Below are 22,985 nucleotides of genomic sequence, written 5' to 3' on the forward strand. Positions count from 1 at the left end.
CTCCATCTGTCCTGGACTTTACACCTCTGTACTAGTCCTGTGCCTTGTTACAGGATTCTGGCAGTGGAGATGCTGGTGGTCAAAAGACCAACTCCAGCATGCCGATACTGAATCCAGACGTGCTCAGTAAGTGTCCAAACTCCCTTACAATAATCCTCACCTGCAGACTGCCACCCCCAGCCTAATCAGCTCTGCAAGTTCCTACAGTAAACTAACCCTTGTACCCTGCTGCCTAAACGTAATAGCGTCTTCTAGGTGTATAAATATAACCTCCCCTCTCCGTAGTCTGGCCCTAACCCCCCGCAGCCTAATCCTATATCCCTTTGGAAAGTTCATACACCTAACCCCCCTTTTCCCTGGCCGCTCACTAGCCCACCCCACATATGGATCAATTGAGAAGATGGATATCGGTATAATGAATGCCAGCATCCTGATCCTTTCCTCGAAAGGATCAGCATCCTCATACTTTTTAGGTTTTGATGCTGGTTTTCTGAAGGCAGTCATGATGCATTTTACCTTGTCCCCACAATTTTGTCCCTGTCCCCACTGTCATGTCCCTGCCTCCCCTTTCTCCTGTTCCCTGTACTGGTCCTGTTACGTCTGTCTGTACCTTCTCCCTTCTCAAGGCTGTCAGGGGAACTTGCCCGAAGTGGTGAAACACGTGTCCTGTCACAGTCGCTATAGAAGGGGGAAGCCGCTGACACTTTCACACCAGTGATCATACCCTCTGTCTAGACATAAGTGTCTTCTTCTGGTGAGTACACTCCCCTCCCTGTGGGGCATCTATTCCTTGCAATGCCCAGGTAACAGGGATCACCTAATACCACATATGATAGCAGGGAACTACTTACCCCCATCTATTTTTCTATTGGCATGTCTACTGTGCCTCTCTCTATCTCCCCCACCCTCTCACTGAAGATTGGGCTGCAGAAGTCTCGGAAGAACACACACGCCATACTGCCTCTAGCCCCTTTGATTTGCATGGTCACAACCTAAATCCTGGAGTTTATGAGCATATGCTATACTTTAGCCAGGATATACTGTCTGGCATATCTGTATGTACTAATTTGTGGGAATAGATCTGCAAGTGCAACCCATACTTGTCGTTATTCTGACTGTACTTCAGTTAATTTAAAAGTTATTAAATGCAAACATATTAGTTACAGATCAGATATGCATTATGAAAAACAAAGATGTACATTGAAGAGCAGCGCTAAAATATTGACAGTTTAAAAAGTTTGGATTGTTTTCACAACTACATTTTTTAATAATACTGTTCATAAAAATGCATGCACATCTCCGGTGATGAGGTTCTAATGCATTTTACTGCTAACTCCTGGCAGCTTTTTCAAAGATATTTTCCAGTAGCCCAGATCTGGGTTTTTATACCTCTTGCTGTCAGCTGTCTATGAGGGAGTCATATCCAGGGAGGAATTCTGATTCTTATATTTCAATAACCCGGTGTTGCCCATTTATTATAATTTACCAAAAATTCACAAATCGCTCACTTCACTCCCAGGTAGACCTATCATTTCAGGTATAGATTCACTCCCTTCCAACCTTTCTTTTTATGTCGACACTTTCCTCCAACCATGGGTTTCCACTCTCAGATCATTCATCAAGGACACCACTTCATTTCTGAAGCTTATTCACAATTTAAATTGGAAAAATACCTATAATTTTCTCACTCTGTATGTCCAGAGTTTATATTCTAACATTCCTCACGATCTGGGCATCAGTTTGTACCTTGATGGAAATCTGACAGTGGAACACAGACCATTTTTGTTGAATTCCATTGCATTCATTTTACATCACAATAATATTTTGTTTCTTGGCTTATTATTTACAATTGGTGGGTACTGCCATGGGGACGAGGTTTGTGCAGAGTTATGCCAACCTCTGTATGGGAGAGGTTGAGGATTGGCTCATTTGGGGTGGCGGATTCAGCACCGACCTGGTCCTTAATGGCAGATGCATAGATGATTGATTTATCGTTTGGGATGGGGATGCACAATCTTTTGTTGATCACTTTAACACAAACACTTCTCAAATTCACTCACAAAAGATGACCTTCCTGGATGTGACCCTCAAAATAGTTGACAATCAGATTCAAGCTTCTAATTATATCAAAGAAGTGGCCCACAATGTTTATCTTAAACATACCAGCAAACACTATTCACCATGGCATTCCGAGAGGCCAGCTTATGCGCCTAAAGAGAAACTACTCAGATGTGACAAGTTTCCATACACAATCAAAAGCTGAAATCATTACCCTTACCACGGGAAGCTTGTTTGAGAAGAAGCCCTTTTAGGGACGGTGACATCTTTTCTCGAGAAAGGTGTGATGCTCCCGGTGCTTCAGGAGGAAAGGAAGATGGTATTTTACTTCATTATTTTCTTGGTTCCCAAACTGGACAGATCTTTCAGACCTGTCCTAAATCTGAAGTTGTTAAACCTTCATTTGTGGGAGGATCACTTCAGGTTGGAATCTCTAAGGTTGGTTCTCTTAAATATGGAACCGGGAGAATTCCTGGTATTCAGGATGCTTATCTGTACGTGCCTCTACAGTTCAGGCCCTCCCTTTCAGGCTGGCTACAGCACCGAGGGAGACACGAAGGTGATGGCTCTCCGACTCAAAGGAGTTGTGATTATCCCATACTTGGACGATCTTTTGTTCAAGGCAATATCAACAGAGACCTTGCAAGAACATCCTTTGGTTGCAACTCATTCATTGCAAAGTCATTGGTGGATATTAAGTCTACCGAAGTCACATCTGTGTCCCACTCTGAGACTGCAGTTTTGGGAGTAATTCTGGATGCACACCTACATTCGTGTTTTCCTTCCGGAGACATAGGCCAGGGACGTTCGTCTATTAGTGCTGGCCATTCTTCTGTCACCCAGCTCTTCCCTATGGCAGTTGGAGGGAATGAGCGCTAACAAATAAGAAAAGAATTTAGAATAAAGAGACAGCGAAGAAGAAAAAGGCAAAAAGCACCTGCAAAGAAAAATTGTTAAAAATATGTTTACTCTCCTTCGCTGTCCCTTTATTCTAAATTATTTTCTTATTTGTTAGTGCTCATTCCCTCCAATTGCATTACTATATTCATTGAGCAGCTTTCACACTACTTTAGCGCAAGTGAAACATACCCCCCCCCCCCCCCCCCCCAATTTCTTCCCTATTGCAGTGCCTAAAAGTCCATAAAGCAGAAAACCGTTCTTCTGTCTCAGGAAACTCGGGACTCATTACTTTGGTGGTAGGATCTGGAATCCCTCCAGTTGGGCTGCTTCCTTCTGTCATGGGTTTGGTTGGCTGTCACAACCGATGCCAGCCTCAGAGGCTGGAGAGCGGTAACCCTAAACCTAAGGTTGTAGGGTCTGTGGTCAGTGCGGAGTCGTCCTAGCCGATCAATAGTCTGGAGCTGCGTGCGGTCTGGAAGACTCTTCTGCAGGCGGAGGAATTTCTGAAGGATACTCCCAATTTGAATTCAGTCGGACAATGCCACGGCTGTGACATATCTCAACCACCAGGGAGGCACTTGCAGCAGGATAGTGATGCTAGAGGTCTCTCTGATTTTTTGGTGGGCAGAAGCAAATATTCCGGCTTTATCAGCTGTATTCATTCCGGGGATCCGGAATGTGGAAGCAGAACTCCTCAGCAGAGCAGACCTGTTTGAAGGAGAATGGGCATTACATCCGGAGGTGTTCCAGGACATTGGTTCCCTTTGGGGGCTCCCAGACGTGGACATGATGGTGTCCAGACACAATCGTCAGGTGTCCAAGTTCTGTTCGAGAATCAGGGATCCCATAGTGTGGGCAGTGGATGCCACCACAGTTCCGGGGTGTTTCAGCCTCATATATGTCTTCCCACCGTTTCCGATGTTGGTTCGGCTCCTCAAGAGAGAGAGAGGACACAAGGGGTGAAGGTCATTCTAATAGCCCCGGATTGGCCCAAGAGGTCTTGGTATTCCAACATACTGATACATGGCGGATTCCACTTCCGCCATACCTTCTCATGCAAGGTTCCTTTCTTCATCAGGACCTAGCTCGTCTCAATTTGACGGCCTGGCTTTTGGAACCTCCCTCTTAATGAAGAAAGGTTTCTCGAAGGCAGTTATCCGAACTATGATTAGTGCACGGAAATTTTCAGCAGCAAATTATTATAGAGTCTGGAAGACATACATTAGGTGGTGTGAGAGACAGCAAGTTCACAACTCTAGAGTTTTAGACTTCTGGAATTTCTGCAGGATGAATTTTTCACTGGGTTAAGCCTACAATCCTTGAGAGTGCTGTTGTCAGCTTTGTCCATTTTCTTTCAAAAGAAAGTGGCCTTGTTGACGGAGGTTTGGATGTTACTCTAGGGGATTACTCATCTTAAAAATCCATATACACAACCAGTGTGCCTTGGGATCTGTCACTGGTGTTGGCAGTACTACAGAAACCACCTTTGAACCGGTAAGGTCAGCTGACCTTAATTTTCTGACATGTTTCTATTGGCTTTTGCTTCGGCTGAATTAGGGGCTTTGTCTTGCAAGTTTCCTTTTCTGGTCTTTCATGAAGATAGAGCTGTTTTGAGAACAGTTCCAAAATTTTTATCTAAAGTGGTCTCCACTTTTCATTTAAACCAGGAGATTGTGCTTCTGGAGTTTTTTCCTCCAGAGGGTGTCAGAAATAGGGACAAACTAGAGAAAATGGATGTTGTTCGCACTTATGTTTATGTGGAATAAAGGAGTTTCCTAAAACTGACTTGTTATTAGTTCTGTATGGCATACATAAGAGAGGCTGACCAGTTTCTAAGAAAACCATTGCTAGGTGGTTAAGGTCGGTTATCGCCTTTGCCTGTACAAAAGTGTGCAGTCCAGTGGCCTCCAGAATTAATGCTCATACCTCCAGTTCGGTTGATTTCTCTTGGGCTGTATGTCATGGGGCTACTGCGGAACAAGTATGCAGGGCTGCCACTTGGTCCTCTGTTCACACTTTCAACAAATTCTACAGATTCAAGGAGTTCGCGTCGGAGGATGCTTCATTTGGGCGAGCAGTGATGAGCACTTGCGGGCCTGAGCATACGCTCTCAAAGCACCGGCTCTTGAACGTCCCATGGTTGAGCTGTGTCACCAGAATGGAGGAAAGAGAAAAGGGGATTTTTGTAAGAACTTACCGTTCGAATTCCTTTCTCTGAATCATCCTGGTGACACAGCGATCCCTCCCTTACACTCAGTAAGTCATGCCGTTTCATGTTTTGTCTTGTTATGACGGTAAAACTACTTGATTGTGCATATTAATATGTTCAGGCGTTGTCCAGAGTGTGCTCTGGAAGTTGAACTGAGAAATGCTGAGATGCAGAAGGGAGGAGCCTGCCTGTCCCAAAGCTTTAGCATAGGTGCCTGGTTCATGCGGACCCTCTTACATCCAATGGTTGAGCTGTGTCACCAGGATAGATTCAGAAAAGGGATTCGAACGGTAAGTTCTTACAAAAATCCCCTTTTCCAGGTCACGTAACCACAAAGAAGGAGAGAGAAATGCCCATGTGGGTATAAACATATTAAGGATAATATGTCCCCAACCTCTGTGGTCACGTGACCGCATTTGCCCATATGTGATCGGATCAAACTTCCAATAGTGTTGCAAATTCTGACCAATAATAGTGAATTATGTAGGAAACACTGACCAATAGCCTCAGTGGATTTACGAAAGTTCTCTGTATTACATTATTTTATTTATACTACTGAAATACATCAAATTGTAAGTAAAACTTTTGCATTATGCTAGCTAAAATAAAAGTCTGCCTTTCTCTAAGCTCTATATGATTTTTTTAATTGTTACACAATGATTTGATTGTTTGTAGTACACTATGGGCGAAATGAAATAGGGTGTGATTTTTGGACATGTGCGATTTTGGGTCAAAAACGGCCGAAATCGCACATTTTCCGAAAATCGCACATTTAATAGGTTGAAAATCGCGGTAAAAAATCGCACTTTTTACCGCGAAATCGCACTTTTAGAAGTGCGATTTTTAGTCACATTTCAATTCGCATCCAGATGTTTTCCCATTATAAAGTATACAACTCGCAAATTTAATAGGGTGTGATTTTTGGTAAATGTTACCAAAAATCGCAAAAAAAATAGACCAGGTTCTGACAGGCGAATTTGACAGAACCATGCACAGATCATTGAGATCTGTGCATGGTTCTGTTAATAAAAATGTGTAAAAGTGTTTTTATAAAAAAAAAACGGCGTAGGGTCCCCCCTCCTGAGCATAACCAGCCCCGGGCTCATTGAGCCGGACCTGGTTCCAAAAATACGGGGGGACAAAAAGCATAGGGGTCCCCCGTATTTCTGAAACCAGCCCCGGACTCTTGGACCGGTCCTGGTTCCAAAAATACGGGGGACAAAAAATCTGGGGGTCCCCCGTATTTTGAAACCAGCACCGGGCTCCAACAGCCCACGGTGTCATGCCACAGCCGGGGGACACTTTTTATACAAGGTCCCCCGGCCAAAACATAAGCACCGTGGCTGGTCAGCCTTGGACGGGGTACCTGGAGGAGTGGGGACCCCCCCAATAAAGGGGTCCCCCCCCAGGCTTCACCCGTCCAGGGCTGAAGCCCGGGGCTGTCACCGGCGTCCGTGGCCAGTGGACGCCGGCCTGATAGGGTTAAATCGATCATACGTTACATTGCTTTATACCGGAGAACTACAAGTGCCAGCAGACCTCCCCCGCATGCTGGGACTTGGAGAACCACAAGTCCCAGCATGCGGGGCATTAATGAGCCCGCTGGGACTTGTAGTCCACCTGTAAAAAGAATGTTTATAAAAAACACACACAGAGAGAAGTAAAAGTTTATTACACACACACACCTCACTTTTACACCAGCGTTACTTACCATTCCTGGATCCAGCGCTGGTCTGGCTGCTTCACAGCCGGCTCCCCCCGCACTGACAGGCAGCGGGGAGAACCGGCTTTCTCCGTTGCCTCTAACAGCTTCTGTAGCGCTGTTCCAGCGCTACAGAGGCTGAGAGCGCGATTGGCCGATACGTCTCCATGGAGACGCATAGCTCAGTCCTGATTGGCTGAGCTATGCGTATCCATGGAGACGCATAGCTCAGCCAATCGCGCTCTCAGCCTCTGTAGCACTGGGACAGCACTACAGAAGCTGTTAGAGGCAACGGAGAAAGCCGGTTCTCCCCGCTGCCTGTCAGTGCGGGGGGAGCCGGCTGTGAAGCAGCCAGACCAGCGCTGGATCCAGGAATGGTAAGTAACGCTGGTGTAAAAGTGAGGTGTGTGTGTGTAATAAACTTTTACTTCTCTCTGTGTGTGTTTTTTATAAACATTCTTTTTACAGGTGGACTACAAGTCCCAGCGGGCCCATTAATGCCCCGCATGCTGGGACTTGTGGTTCTCCAAGTACCAGCATGCGGGGGAGGTCTGCTGGCACTTGTAGTTCTCCGGTATAAAGCAATGTAACGTATGATCGATTTAACCCTATCAGGCCGGCGTCCACTGGCCACGGACGCCGGTGACAGCCCCGGGCTTCAGCCCTGGACGGGTGAAGCCTGGGGGGGGGACCCCTTTATTGGGGGGGTCCCCACTCCTCCAGGTACCCCGTCCAAGGCTGACCAGCCACGGTGCTCATGTTTTGGCCGGGGGACCTTGTATAAAAAGTGTCCCCCGGCTGTGGCATGACACCGTGGGCTGTTGGAGCCCGGTGCTGGTTTCAAAATACGGGGGACCCCCAGATTTTTTGTCCCCCGTATTTTTGGAACCAGGACCGGTCCAAGAGTCCGGGGCTGGTTTCAGAAATACGGGGGACCCCTATGCTTTTTGTCCCCCCGTATTTTTGGAACCAGGTCCGGCTCAATGAGCCCGGGGCTGGTTATGCTTAGGAGGGGGGACCCCACGCCGGTTTTTTTTAAACTTTTATTTTTTTGCACAAAATCGCATTTATGAAAATGCGCACATTTTCATGACTGAAAATGCGCACATTTTCATGACTAAAAATCGCCCGAAATCGCGGCAAATCGCATTTTTTTGCCGCTAATTCGCATCTCATTACATATGCGAATTCGCGGCAAAAAACGCGATTTTTAAAGGTGCGATTTCTGGCGAGTTTGGAACTCGTCCAAAAATCACACCCTATTACATTTCGCCCCATGTGTCATTGATTGACTCATTAAGTAGGTATAAAACCCAGATCTGGGCTACTGTAATATATCTTTAAAAAAGATGATGTGGTTAGCAGTGAAATGTGTTAGAACCCCATCACTGCACATTAAACACTGGACCTTTGTGTAAAAATAAATAAACCATTATGTATTGTTGTGGAACTACGAGTCCTAACTTGGAGAACCACAAGTCTCAGAATGTGGAGCATTAACGGGCCCACCGGAACTTGTTGTTTCACAACAGGACAAAAAGTTAAATAAACACACGGCTCCATGGTTCATGTTGGACAAAGGACAGTTTTAGTAGATTCTATATTTACAGATAGATGTAAATTGGTTTCCAAATCACAATTTTTAAAGGTGAGGACTGGAAGGGTGTATTATGAAGCAGAAGGAAACAACTACACTCTATTTGTTATGAAACAAACTAAAATTGGTTCTTATATGTTAGTTGGGCAGCCACTATAGTTAGTACGCTCATACCCCCACTATCCATGTCGGAATGGAGTTGATTTTATATAGTGTGGCGAGTGCAGTGAGCCACCGAGCCCCCCGAGGGGACGCGGAAAACTAAGCAAATATCTTAGTGGGCACCCAACTAACATATATGTACCGAAATTATATATTGTGCACATCCATCTGCAGTGTTTTAACTTTACAGAGTGTACAAAACCAAAAGACCAAACATATATGCAATAACCATACCTAGTATGTTTTGTACAACATAAAGTCAGAGGTGTTTTAAGAGAGGGGGGAGGGGGCGTTGGAGCGGCAGAGTGGTGAGAATAACCAGTACTACTAGTGATACTTTTCAGAAGGAACTCAGGACCATATGTACTAAGCTTGAAAAATATAAAATAGAGAGTGATAAACCATCAACCAATCAGCTTGTAACTGCCATGTCACAGGCTGTGTTTGAAAATGACAGGTAGGAGTTGAATGGTTTGTGGTTTATCACTCCATTTTATCACTTTTCAAGGCTTAGTACAGGGGTGGCCAACCCGCAGCTCTCGAGCCACATGCGGCTCTTTTCTCTAAGAGCTGCGGCTCCCGAGATCATTCCCATGTCCTGAGATCACTTTAATCCAGATGGCCCGCTCACCCAGCGTTCTGATTGGTGCTGCTGACTCCAAGTCAGACAAATGGTCTTTTATTCATAAAAACCCAACGCGTTTCGTCACATGGGACTTCGTCAGGGGTATGGCTACAGTTGGTATAAATAAAACAAAGTACAATATAAGTATTTCGTACAAAAATATCAATTATACTGATAATTTAAAAATGGTATGGAGTATACATACCAAAGCAGTAGTTGACCTCACACCTAGATTGATTGAGTGTGGGTGAGTGTCTTCACACAATCTGTAAAAACCTAAAAAATAGTATTCTAAAGTCAAAGGGGGGGGGGCAGGCGATATTGGGGTGACAGAACAAACAAATCAGTTTAAGCGGATGTTTCTTACCTAAATCAATCAAGGATCTAGGATATTTTAAATATTTTACAGTCGGTGTCGGTGAGCTTAGAAGTTCCAAGAAGCCTATGGGGAGGGATAATTATTATCTTATGATGGTAAGGTCATCTGGGGTCAGAGGTGTAAGGTTCACCTACCATGGTGATTTATGACGGTTTATTCATCCCACTTGGGCCATCTAATAAACGGCCCACTTGACCACAGGATATATATACACACACACACATATATATACATACAGTGGTCTAAGTGGGCCAGTGTGTGGTGGTATGTTATGCTGACACTTTGATTTCCACTGTCTCTGAATTTTGAGTGGCTGTACAGTGGGGGTCAGGGGCATATTATAGAATAGGGGTGGCCAAACCGCGACTCTCGAGCTGCATGTGGGGGTTGGGGGAATGTCTTTAATGCGGCAGGGTATCTGATATTTATGGCGTGACCCTGGCTCCTACTTAAATAATAAAGATACTGCTCTGATCTAGCAGCCAATAGCAGGACAGCTCAAAGGAAGGGAGCACCGGACATTTAAAAATAGAGTGTGGCCTTGAGGGAGCTAGGCCACCCTCATTTTTGCATGGTATCGGCTCTTTGTCTTACCATACAAATTTTTTTGGCTCATTGCCTCTTATTGGTTGGCCAACCCTGGCTTAGTACATCGCCCCCTTAGTTTCTGAACCTCTAAGAAAATATGACATCACCAGGAACTGGGCCAAAATGTACTTTCCCTGAGAGTGCCTTCTAAATACACCATATACATCTCACTTTATCTATCTACTTTAATTTAATCAATCCACCCCCGGACCAGGAGTTCCTGGACCTATTTTTACAGAAAATTAGTACTCAGCATAACTAAATGGTGCAGGGTGATATGCCATTGCATAATGTGTGATGTTTTCATCACATAAACTGTAAATAACAAGTTAGTCTGTTTCCATATAAAATATATTTTCTCTTCTGTTTTCAGAAGCACTGATTTACCAAAGGAAGATGCAGAATTTACAAAGAAACTATTTGCAGAAATCTGTTTCTTCTCTTTTGTGTCTTGGACAACTTGCGGTGCCTTTGGAATTTTACTTGTATTTCTGCGCTATTTGATTAAGGTAAAATCTAATACAAATCTATACAAGGTACATGCAGTAATGCCACACATTGGACTTCATTCAGGTCCACAGTGACACAGTGTACTGAAGTTTAGATGTGCAGTATGGATCCTGATTTCTGGCTTGCAAAGAGTCTGCAGATGGCAGGTGATTAACAGTCTGCAGAGGCATCGCTAGGGTTGGTGTCATCCAGTGTAGTGACTTATAGTGTCACCCCCCTTCCCATTGGGCCTCCTCCAGTCTGGCTGCTGAGCGCATTGCAGAGGGATAGCTACATTACAAATCGTATAAGTTAGGAAACCACCACACTCAGATTCCCAGAAATGGAGTGCAAACTGCATTTGCCATTCCCAGGTTGAGGTGCAGTGGCCTGTGACCACATGCTCAAATAAATATAGAAACAGGGGACTCAGAACTCACCATAATAAACTAATTCACCTTAATACACAAATAAGTAACAGTAAGCCGGCACCCTCCAAGGGGATAATCAATTGCTGCGGTGCACAGCTGAGTATACATATACAGACCAGTCCAGATCAGCGGCGCCCGTCGGGCTTCTCACGGAGGAACAACACATGGACACCAGAAGTGCAAGCTTTCGGGTTTATTTACCCTTCGTCAGGCGGCATACAAATACAAGTACAATGACAGATACAAAGTGCTCACCTTAAATACGCTACAAGTGCAGTGCCGTGCTGCGGGGCTGGTCCGGCGTCCACGCGCCGTCCATCGGAGGACTTCCGGGCTAACCCATACGTCACATCCGGGTTACAGCGCGGACGACGGTTACCATAGCAACCCTATACACGGAAGTCAGGAAGTGTTACATATAATACATAATATAAACACCACACCATCAAAAGATTAAAAACAATTACATATGAGACATCGGACCATCATTATGGATATACTGCATAAGAAAGATGTTAAGAGACACATATTAAAGTTACATCCCTTCTTCTCAGTACGGGATTACGGTATCAATTCAAAATATCATTATTTTGTAACAGTAATGTGTCAACTATGTTTTGCATCAATAAAACACATTGAGATTAAGCTGATCATTCAGACCCCGAGGCTTCACTGTGTCTAGCATAAATATCCATTTAGACTCTAAACGAAGAAGCTGTTTATGTCTATCCCCTCTTCTCTTGCTTAAAGGGACATGGTCGATAATAATATGCCTGAAATTAGCCATATTGTGTTTAGCCTCAAAGAAATGCCTCGCTAGTGGCTGGTCAGAGGGTTTTCCTTTGAGTGCATGTCGAATTGACGTACGGTGCATGGCCATACGTTCTTTAAAAGCCCTAACCGTCTTGCCAATATAGCACAAGCCACAGGGGCATTTGACCATATAAATAACAAAAGAACTATCACATCCAAGAGGATACCTTGTTGTGATACCTTGATACCTGGCTACAGAAACAGTACATATGCTGAGAGCCCAGTTTGTGTGACATCTCGTCTGTTCTGTGCTGGAACAGTTTAAACTGTGGCGGATATCGTACTACATTATGGATGTATGCTGATTGATTATGGAGTGAACATTTATCTATAAGCATTGGAGATTGTGCGGATTGTGATACCCGTGAAGCCGGAGCTGTTTGCTGGCCATTCTTCATTTGTATGGTGAATTAACACTGAAACATGGAGGAAGCTACAGGCTTCAATTGGGTGGATATTCCCACTGGTGAAATGTTGAGCCTCTCAGAGAGTGAAACAGAGGCAATATTGTTTAAAGAGAGATTCTTGGATGCTGTTGGGACTTCTTCAGTTGATAAATTATACAATAATTTACTTCGTATGAAAAAGAAAGAGACCGACTACCTCCTTCACGGAGTAACCCTTTCAGAGTATGTGCACGACAAGAAAATCCTGAGGGGGTTTAGGGTTAAAAACTCCCCGACCATCGGTAGATTTAATAAAGACTTTTGTCGCAAGTGGATCGCAGTCTGTAATAAGTGCTCATTCGATTTAATCACTTTGGTGATAGAAGTGGGTCGAGAGCTAGAGGTAACGGGAAAAAAAAATAATACATTTGAGACAAGCCATCTTGACACCTTGGCAAAGGATGTATCGTCCAATTGGATTGAAAATTAATGGACAGATAAGTAGCTATAAAAAAAGAACTGGTGTCCTTTAAGAAAAAGAAATTCGAGACTGTTAACCGTGACTACTTGGAACACCAAGTGTATAGATGGTTGTCAGGTAGCAGTGACAGATCAGCTAGAGGACAGTACTACAGACCTTTTAATAAAAGATCGCAAAAACCTCATTCCACATTTAGGGGGGGGGGGGGGGCGGAAGCCCTAAATTTGGTCTATAATTTATCAGATCGTATATTAATGGGATGAGATTACTGTCCTTAGCAAAGGGCTTAGTTATGTCCCCACAAATTCCTTTAACCATCTTAAATGGAAAGTAGATGTCCAATACTTAAATTGAAAGAATTCTTTGCTATACAAGATTCTGTAAATGTGGAGTGATCAGTTGAGCAGAGAGCTTCCATAAAAAAATCACACTTTGAGCCAACAACACATAACCCCTCTATCCTTGGCTTTATTAGGGCATTGGATGTAGCCAATGCACAGACTACACAACCCTCTTACCGTAACAACTTACCTAAAAATGAATGGCAGGCTTTAAAAAACCTTAGTACCTATAAGGATATAATAATCCGGCCGGCAGATAAAGGGGGATGTGTTGTGGTTCAAGATGTGACACAATATTGCTCTGAAATTGATAAACAATTATCTGACCATTCTGTTTACCATAAATTGATGGGTGACCCTACCGATGACTATAAAAAATTTTGGGATGCATTGCTTTTGGATGCTGGGACTAGGGGGACTATTTCTAAAGATCTTTGTGATTATTTGATTACTGACTTTCCAGTGGTGCCGATACTGTACACGCTCCCGAAGATACACAAGAGTTTGATAGTGCCCCCAGGGCGACCAATAATTTCAGCTCGAGGTTCCCTCTTTACTAACATAGCAGAGCTCTTGGATTATTATCTTCAACCGTGTGTACAGGATCGGCCCACCTATTTAAAAGACACTACTGAATTGCTGATATTGTTGGATGAATTTGGACATGTCCCTAACAATACCTGGTTATTCACGCTTGACATTGTAAGCTTGTACACGAGTATCCCGCATGTTGGCGGGATTCGTGCTGTGGAGAATTTGATACGTGATAACCCTTTGTATAAAGGTCCATCTGTTTCTTTTTTCTCTGCTTTATTGAGTATTATTCTCAAACAAAACTATTTTTATTACAACAATGCCTATTATAGGCAAGTGAGTGGCTGTGCTATGGGGTCTCCCGTGGCACCGTCCTGTGCCAACACCTACATGTTTGAGCTTGAAAGCGATGCATTTTTTTGCCGAGAACATAGAGACAGAATTCTATGCTATAAACGATACATAGATGACATATTGATTGTATGGAAGGGGGACCCCCTAGATCTGTGTACACGCATAGCCGAAGTTAATTTATGGGACTGTCCTATTAAATTCACATTCAGCAAAAGTTTGGAACAAATTGCTTTCCTGGATGTACTGATTATGATTGTTGATAACAAAATTGAAACCAAGCTGTATGTGAAGCCCACTGACCGCAACACATTGTTGCGAGCAGAGAGCTTTCACCCCGCTAGTACAACAAGTAGTTTGCCTTATTCACAGTTCCTTCGAGCCAAAAGAATTGTTAGTAATCCTGTGACCTTGGAGGGGGTGCTGTCTGATATGTCTAATAAATTTTTAGCTAGAGGTTATTAATTAGCCACACTTGAGTCTGCCAGAAATAAATTAGCTCTCGTTGACCGTAAGCAGACACTACTTAGGTCTGTCAAAAAAACTACTGAAAATACTATTCACTGGGTACAGGAATTTAATGTGGCGAGTGGAACTGTACGCCAACAGACAAAACAATTATGACCTATAGTCACTAGCGATAAAGATCTGCCCAAATTAAAAAATATTAAAATCATGTCTAGTTACAGAAGGGGTAAAAACCTGCGTGACTGGCTGGTACGCACGGATGTCACCCCTCTGACACAATTTGACCCTTTAGTGCAACTTCGAAGTCCGGGATGTCATAAGTGCACGGGGTGTTCTACGTGTGGGCACATGATCGCCTCAAAATGGTTCTTCCACCCACATACCGGGAATTTTTTTTCCATCCGATATCCTCTTGGATGTTATAGTTCTTTTGTTATGTATATGGTCAAATGCCCCTGTGGCTTGTGCTATATTGGCAAGACGGTTAGGGCTTTTAAAGAACGTTTGGCCATGCACCGTACGTCAATTCGACATGCACTCAAAGGAAAACCCTCTGACCAGCCACAAGCGAGGCATTTCTTTGAGGTTAAACACAATATGGCTAATTTCAGGCATATTATTATCGACCATGTCCCTTTAAGCAAGAGAAGAGGGGATAGACATAAACAGCTTCTTCGTTTAGAGTCTAAATGGATATTTATGCTAGACACAGTGAAGCCTCGGGGTCTGAATGATCAGCTTAATCTCAATGTGTTTTTTGATGCAAAACATAGTTGACACATTACTGTTACAAAATAATGATATTTTGAATTGATACCGAAATCCCGTACTGAGAAGAAGGGATGTAACTTTAATATGTGTCTCTTAACATCTTTCTTATGCAGTATATCCATAATGATGGTCCGATGTCTCATATGTAATTGTTTTTAATATTTTGATGGTGTGGTGTTTATATTATTTATTATACACTCCAGATAAGAGCACTCTCCAGACTTTCAAGTATTCTGCAGTAAATTAGTTTAATACATCACCACTTGTTCAGATATCATGTCAACGTTTCGAGCCACACCAGGCCCTTTGTCAAGACCAAATCTTAGATGGTTCACAGCATCAGATGATCCAACACAGTGATCAGCTGTACTCCTTAAATACTCTAATGCCAGGAAGTGCTTACAAAAACCCGGACAATCCTGGAAGTGTTAAAGTTACATATTCTCCCACATCTCTAGTCATATATTACTTATCTCACCGCATAATAAGGATGGCGTTATCAAAATATTACACTTTATCCAGTTGTCATACTCACACAAGTTTTTTAAATCCTATATGTCCTGGCGTGCGTTCCACCCGGCTAGAACGCAACACCGGATATCCTGAAAGCGGTAACTATGCTACAGGCGCTCAAGGCGCAACATTGGATAGATAAAGCAGGTGACCCGAAGCGTCACCCTGTACATCAGGCAGCCACGCTCAGACGTAGACCAGCACTGCTAGATGCGTCTAATAGGTTACCCGGTTAACCTATGTCCCAACCTTTTAACTGCTTGCGTTCCACTGCGGATCAGTGGAACGCATCGCACACCATGCCCTAGAGCAGAGGTGTCCAAATTTTTTGCGACGAGGGCCAGATTTTATGAGGTGAAAATGTGGGGGGCCGACCATTCAGCCTGACATTCTTTGAATCATTAATCACATCAGAATGGTCCCCCACTCTGTCCCCATTCACTCTATGTCCCCCAGCCTGCCCCTTCACTGTATTTCTCCCAGCCTGCTCCCATTCACTTTATGTCCCCCAGCCTGCTCCTCCTTCACTGTATGTCCCCCATTCACTGTATGTTCCCCACTCTGCACCCATTCACTCTGCACCCAAGGCACTGTCCATCAGTGCCTTTCAGTGTATGTCCCCAAGCCTGACCCTTCTTCACTATATGACTCCCATTCACTGTACGACCCCAATTCACAGTTCCTAAGGGTCATGCACAATAATTCCGACCCTACAGCAAGGGAGAGACAAATCTCCGAATGTGCTTCACGTTTCAAGGAGAGGCGGTACAGTGCCCAGACTATTGAGAGAAGTCTTACCAAGGCTAGAAAAAAGTATACACGCCACGTGTCGACACCTAAAGGTCCAGATACTACTCCTCTTATGATTTTGAATATCCAATGTGATACCAATGTTGGAATTACTCAGAGGACAATTAAGGACCAGTGGTCTCTCATTATGTCAGACCAAGCCTTCAGAAAAGTAGGGGCTGCACCTCCCCTACTAAGTGTCTCGAGAGGACAGAACTTGCAGGATTACCTTCTGCGACCAAACATGAAGCCAGCCAAAGAAAACAAGGACATGTGGATATCTAAGAAAAATGGCTGCTATAAGTGCCTGGGCTGTGCCACGTGCCGGGCAATTATCACTGGCACATACTTTTTCCATCTGCATAATGGTAACAAAATCGACCTCAGACATCGTCTCTAATGCCAACTTGACCACGTAATATACTACCTTATATGCCCATGTGGCCTAATGTATGTAGGTAAAACTATAAGGACGCTGAGAGAACATAAAAATCAACATAGGTCATCAATTCGATTGGCTTATTCAACTGGAGAAACAGACAAATCGGTAGCAGCACACTTTGTTGATAAAGGACACCAGTTAGCCACTTTACGTTACATGGCAATTGACTGGATCCCACCACCGCCTAGACTTGGTGATAGAGGGTTGATGCTTCACAAGAGAGAAGCTTCATGGATCCATCAACTGGTTACAGTGTGCCCAAGAGACTTAAATGAAAAAAACACATATGAATATTTTGCTTTGACTTAATGTTACCAGAATTGTCTACTTGATTTCTGTACTAGCAGACTAGGTATAGATGTACCACCCTGAACTTGAGCTATTGGCCAGTTCGGCTGGGGGGACCCCTCGGGACAGTGTATTTACTGCTGGAATTGTCCCCTTGAGCCGATGGTTCAAATAAATTTTAATAGTGTGTTTATGTTGTTTTTCTGATGTTTAATATATACTACCTATTGTGAACCTTAGATACCGTGATGTCCATTAAATGCTATTCCTAAAATTGGATATGAACTGGTGTTCACTCCTTTAATGTTTGATAGAAGTATACTTAGTAATATATTTGAGTAGTCTGTTTAAGTTGTACAAAGTGATATGTTACTCTAGGGCAGGGCTGGGCAATTGCGGCCCTCCAGATGTTGATGAACTACACATCCCAGGATGCTTTGCATTGGTTTTGCTATGTGGCCATGCTGAAACTGATGCAAGGCATGTTGGGATGTGTAGTTCATCAACATCTGGAGGGCCGCAATTGCCCAGCCCTGCTCTAGCGCATGTTGTGCTGTGCGATCCACTGATCCGCAGTGGAATGCAAGCAGTTAGAAGTTTAGGACATAGGTTACCCGGGTAACCTATTAGACGCATCTAGCAGTGCTGGTCTACATCTGAGCGTGGCCGCCTGATGTACGGGGTGACGCTTCGGGTCACCTGCTTTATCTATCCAATGTTGTGCCTGTAGCGTAGTTACCGCTTTCAGGATATCCGGTGTTGCGTTCCAGCCAGGGGGAACGCACGCCGGGACATATAGGATTTACAAAACTTGTGTGAGTATGACAACTGGATAAAGTGTAATATGTTGATAACGCCATCCTTATTATGCAGTGAGATAAGTAATGTATGACTAGAGATGTGGGAGAATATGTAACTTTAACACTTCCGGGATTGTCTAGGTTTTTGTAAGCACTTCCTGGCATCAGGGTATTTAAGGAGTACAGCTGATCACTGTGTTGGATCATCTGATGCTGTGAACCATCTGAGATTTGGTCTTGACAAAGGGCCTGGTGTGGCTCAAAACGTCGACATGATATCTGAACAAGTGGTGATGTATTAAACTATTTAACTGCAGAATACTTGGAAGTCTGGTGAGTGCTCTTATCTGGATTGTTACTATATTTGGCTGTACCCCCGGGACTTTAGCCTGAGAAATGCACCCCAGTGGATAACAAGGAGGATTGTGTGTGCTGGCGGCACTCACAGACTTTTCATATAAGGGATGCAATAATCCCAAACAGACAGGCTGCGTTTCACGTTTCGATTTATTATCGTCTTCAGGAACAACCTGAACAGTTGCATACACAAGTTATTTATGGGTGCAGGGGACACCATGTGCTCCATAGCAGGGAGGAGTGAGTGTGTCATCAGAGGCAGACTGGGCTACCCTCTATGACATCATTAATTGAACAATCACCAGAAGGAAAAAAAAGACATTTACATATTTACAGAAAGAACATAACATCACAGTATACAACTTTAACAGCGCGTGCATGTCATAACAGCAGAAAGGCAATGTAACAAATTACCAACTTTGTGGCAGACAGAGAAATGTCATTATAGTGCAACAGTAACAATATGTGTTTAAAGCAGTACATCAGTGCACAATTGCAATAATGATGTATGGGTTCCAATTATTCAATTAAGTGTTATAGTCTACTGGCAGGGCGATCCTGTGCCGGATCCAATCAATAGAAGCAAGTAAGAGATAAATTCTCATTCAAACCATGCAGAGACACGGTGTTAAGCCTATGTATCCATTTCTCAACATAACAATTTATTTGTGTGAAAACTATTCTTGTACTATAAAATTGAGAAAACATTGATCCCACAAAGTATGTGAAGCTAAAGGCCCATACACACTGGGCGATTTTGAGCTGAAAGTCGCTCAAAACAGGAGGTTTGAAAGGCTTTCAGCTCAAAGCCGCCCAGTGTGTATGGCCCAGCAATGAGCGGTGAGCGCTGCTGCACGCTCCCACAACAACACTGGGAAAGCCGTTCATCTGCTGGTTATACCAGCAGATGAGCAGCTTTCAGGGCGGTTTTGCATAGCACTTTGCTATGCAACGCCGTCCTCCCCCTCCGTCGGTGCCGGGCAAGGGGAAAGCCGCTCAGTGTGTATGCACATACATGCCGGGCATAGTCGCCCAGTGTGTATGGACCTTTATATTTCTTCTGAAGATTATGTTCTACAAGTTTAGAAACAAATACTTTAAGATAAATTAATGCTATGTATAATTGTAGGTTGTAAAGTTGCAATCTGACCTGCAGAGATACCAAACATCGAAAAATAGAGTAAGTATATTATTAATTATTACTGCTGCAATTTTAACAGAAGTTTCTACTTGCTCAGAATGACCTTTCCATAGTAATGTAATATTAAATTGTTACAATCTGCTCTGTAGCTTCTGGCCGGATCGTTACTTATGCTGCCCACACATCAGACCAACTTTCCTCCAACCGACTAGTTGGTTGAATGGAATAAAAAGCTGGTACTGGATAGGACCAAATGTAATTTGTAATTAAGTAATTTGTTTCCCAACTGTCACTCAGACAATGTACTGTAGTTGGACCTATTTGATGTAAACAATTTTACTGAATGTTTTTGTCCATTCTCCTGAGTTTGTGAGCAAATTGCTTATTGACATTTGCCCCCATACAGAACCCGATTTTTAGTCCAACCAACCAACTAGTTGGATGGTTGGAGGAAAATTGGTCTGATGTATGGCCAGTATTAGCAATCAGAACATTGCAGACTACACATGGGCTTGATGGGAGCTTCATGTTAAAAGGCAACTGGGACACCTGGCTGTTTTTATTTCCCTAGTTGTCTAGCAGCCTGGAAGCACTGCTGAAATGCAGTGATGCAGCTGTGGTTACTTTTTAATTATAACCCTGACCCCTGGTCCTGGTCCTTGATTGATTGGTCTTGCTGATAGGTCGCAGTGTGCACGTAAGCTTTGTGCTGGTTCTAGTTTGTGCCTACACATTCCATGCTTCTCCCTTTCTTCAAAACTGTACTGATCCTGTGAATATGTTGCCCATCTTGATTGCAATACCAGCCTGTAATCCCTGCCTGGTCCTGTCCACCACATGTGCCAATCCCATAGGGAATTGTCCATCTACCTGCTCTAGAGATTCTCAGTTACTTCCTGCACATTACATTCTCCAATGATACATATTCATATTCTCCAATGCTGTACTCCAGTACCATCTCCTTTTTATTACACCTCACTAGACTCCCATACCACCCAACATGAATGCTCTGTTCCTGGACTTCCCTCTTACTTTATGATTGCCATCACCTGTGTAAAAACTCCTTTCTTATCAATTAAACTGTTCAACTATAGGTGATGGCAATCATACATTAAGAGGAAAGTCCAGAAACAGAGCAATTTGTCCCTCCTGAATGGGCCATGTTGGGAGGTATGTACTGCATTCTCCTGTTAGCGTATTAACTGTTGGCAGTTCATGTAACGGTGAACGCATAAAGACCTCTCTTTTTTGTGTCTAACGTTTTTATTTAAACATACAGGAGTTTTCTACCATAAATTTCCTAAATTTACAAGTGGTCCCTACCACTGCATTTACCCAGGGGACACTTCTTGTCCTAATCTGACAGTACTTTTATTCCAGTAATAAAAATGAGGGGGGGGGGGGCATCATTATGAACCATCTTTATTAATTATGTAGATAAAAGTAGGTCGCTCCAGTGTCGCAGGTCCCGATTCAGTTGAAACCAAAGTTGGGAAGTGTCTTATTCAGGTGAATTAGAATATTCTTTATAGAGCAGGAAATGCATTTACTTTCTGTACTGTATAAGTTTCCGCTGTAGAAGTAGACTTTCCACAGCGTGCAGAGATATACTGGTTTAAAGCTACAATATTTACATATTGCAAAACATCAGGTCAACATGCTCTATATCAGTGGTTCTCAAACTGTAGGTCCTGACCCCAAAGTGGGTCCGACTCCCAACATCCTCAGCATGGGGTCGCGACTCCATGTTGCTGACCATCAGGCTAATGACTTTTCTAATCTCAGTCAGTGATTCAAGGAGTCCGAAAAATCTGTTGAATTGTCTGTTATTTTAGACTTCTCACATAATTTTGTGCCTCCTCAATGCTGCCATGAATGTGCTGTCTGCTGGCCACACATGTGTGGCGACCTTTCTGCGGTATCTTGCTGGGGTCCTGTAATTATTTTTGGTACTCTTTACCTAGAACGGCGCCCATCGCGGTGATCGCGACATCGCGGGCAGCACATAAACGGCCGCGACGCGATGCCCGCGATCACCGCGATTTTCCCATAGGGAACAATGTTAAAAAGCCTAATTGACCGCGATTTTGCATTCAATGCCTCAATGCCCGCGATTTTCCCATAGGAATCAATGTTAAATGGGCTACAGAGCCCAAATAGCCCCAATTAACCCTTAAATGTCCCCCCAATTTTTGTACGCCACCCCACGATCCACGCCAACCCGAAGCGTGGCGAGCGCAGCGAGCCCGCGAGGGGCGGCGGTACGCGTCCTCCGACCTTTTCATGCCCTACTATCCACGTCGGCGTGGAGTTGAGAATAGAATAGTGTGGCGAGCGCAGCGAGGCGAGCGCAGCGAGCCCCGCGAGGGGACGCGGATACCTTCACAGTTATACGCGTCCCCTCGCGGACTTCACAGGTGTCCGTGGCGACGCGGACACCTGTGAAGCCCGCGAAGGGACGCGTTTACCTGTGAAGGTATCCGCGTCCCCTCGCGGGGCTCGCTGCGCTCGCCACGCTTCGGGCTCGGTGGCTCGCTGCGCTCGCCACACTATTCTATTCTCATCTCCACGCCGACGTGGATAGTAGGGCATGAAAAGGTCGGAGGACGCGTACCGCCGCCCCTCGCGGGCTCGCTGCGCTCGCCACGCTTCGGGTTGGCGTGGATCGTGGGGTGGCGTACAAAAATTGGGGGGACATTTAAGGGTTAATTGGGGCTATTTGGGCTCTGTAGCCCATTTAACATTGATTCCTATGGGAAAATCGCGGGCATTGAGGCATTTTACAGTAAAATCGCGGTCAATCAGGCTTTTTAACATTGTTCCCTATGGGAAAATCGCGGTAATCGCGGGTACCCGATTTTGATGTACCCGCGATTTACCCGCGATGCCCGCGATTACCGCGATTTTTTACCCCCGACGCCCGCGATTCTGATCGCGGGCGCCGTTCTAGGTAAAGAGTACCTTATTTTTATTGTCTGATTAAGTCCCAGAAAAAAATAGTTTGAGGACCCCTGCTCTATTTAAATAGTTACAGTTCCTTTCATCCTTCAACTTTCCTTCCTGTGGGGGGCACCTGGGGACAGGGGGTTATTCAGACCTGATCACATGGCTGAGAATTTGCAGGCCGAGTGATAATAGATAAGCTGAGCAGTGCACATGCTCAAGGCCATCCTGTGATAAAATCAGAGGCGTAGGGAGGGCGGAGCCACCGGAGCTCATGCTCCGGGCGCAGATTGTTGGAATGGCGCCGCCGGCCCGCCCCCCTCCACAAATGATCCCCTGCTACACTAATGGCGGGCAGCGTGTGCCGGCGGCTGCCCTGCCCGGCGCCTAGCTGCTGGTCCTGTCACTCAGCGTTACTACAGCCTGA

At 44.4% G+C, this 22,985-nt stretch overlaps 1 protein-coding gene across 1 annotated transcript in view; it reads left to right on the forward strand.

Moving 5' to 3' along the window:
• Nucleotides 1–22,985, forward strand: part of PGAP1 (post-GPI attachment to proteins inositol deacylase 1) — a 466,817-nt gene that overhangs the window by 418,749 nt on the left and 25,083 nt on the right. The window contains exons 23-24 of the mRNA XM_083153565.1: nt 10,594–10,729; nt 19,604–19,654. Coding sequence (XP_083009691.1) covers nt 10,594–10,729; nt 19,604–19,654 — 187 coding nt within the window. The remainder of the gene's footprint in view (nt 1–10,593; nt 10,730–19,603; nt 19,655–22,985) is intronic.

This window comes from Crinia signifera, chromosome 7, assembly GCF_055691185.1.
Source record: "Crinia signifera chromosome 7, ASM5569118v1, whole genome shotgun sequence".
Lineage (NCBI taxonomy): Eukaryota > Metazoa > Chordata > Amphibia > Anura > Myobatrachidae > Crinia > Crinia signifera.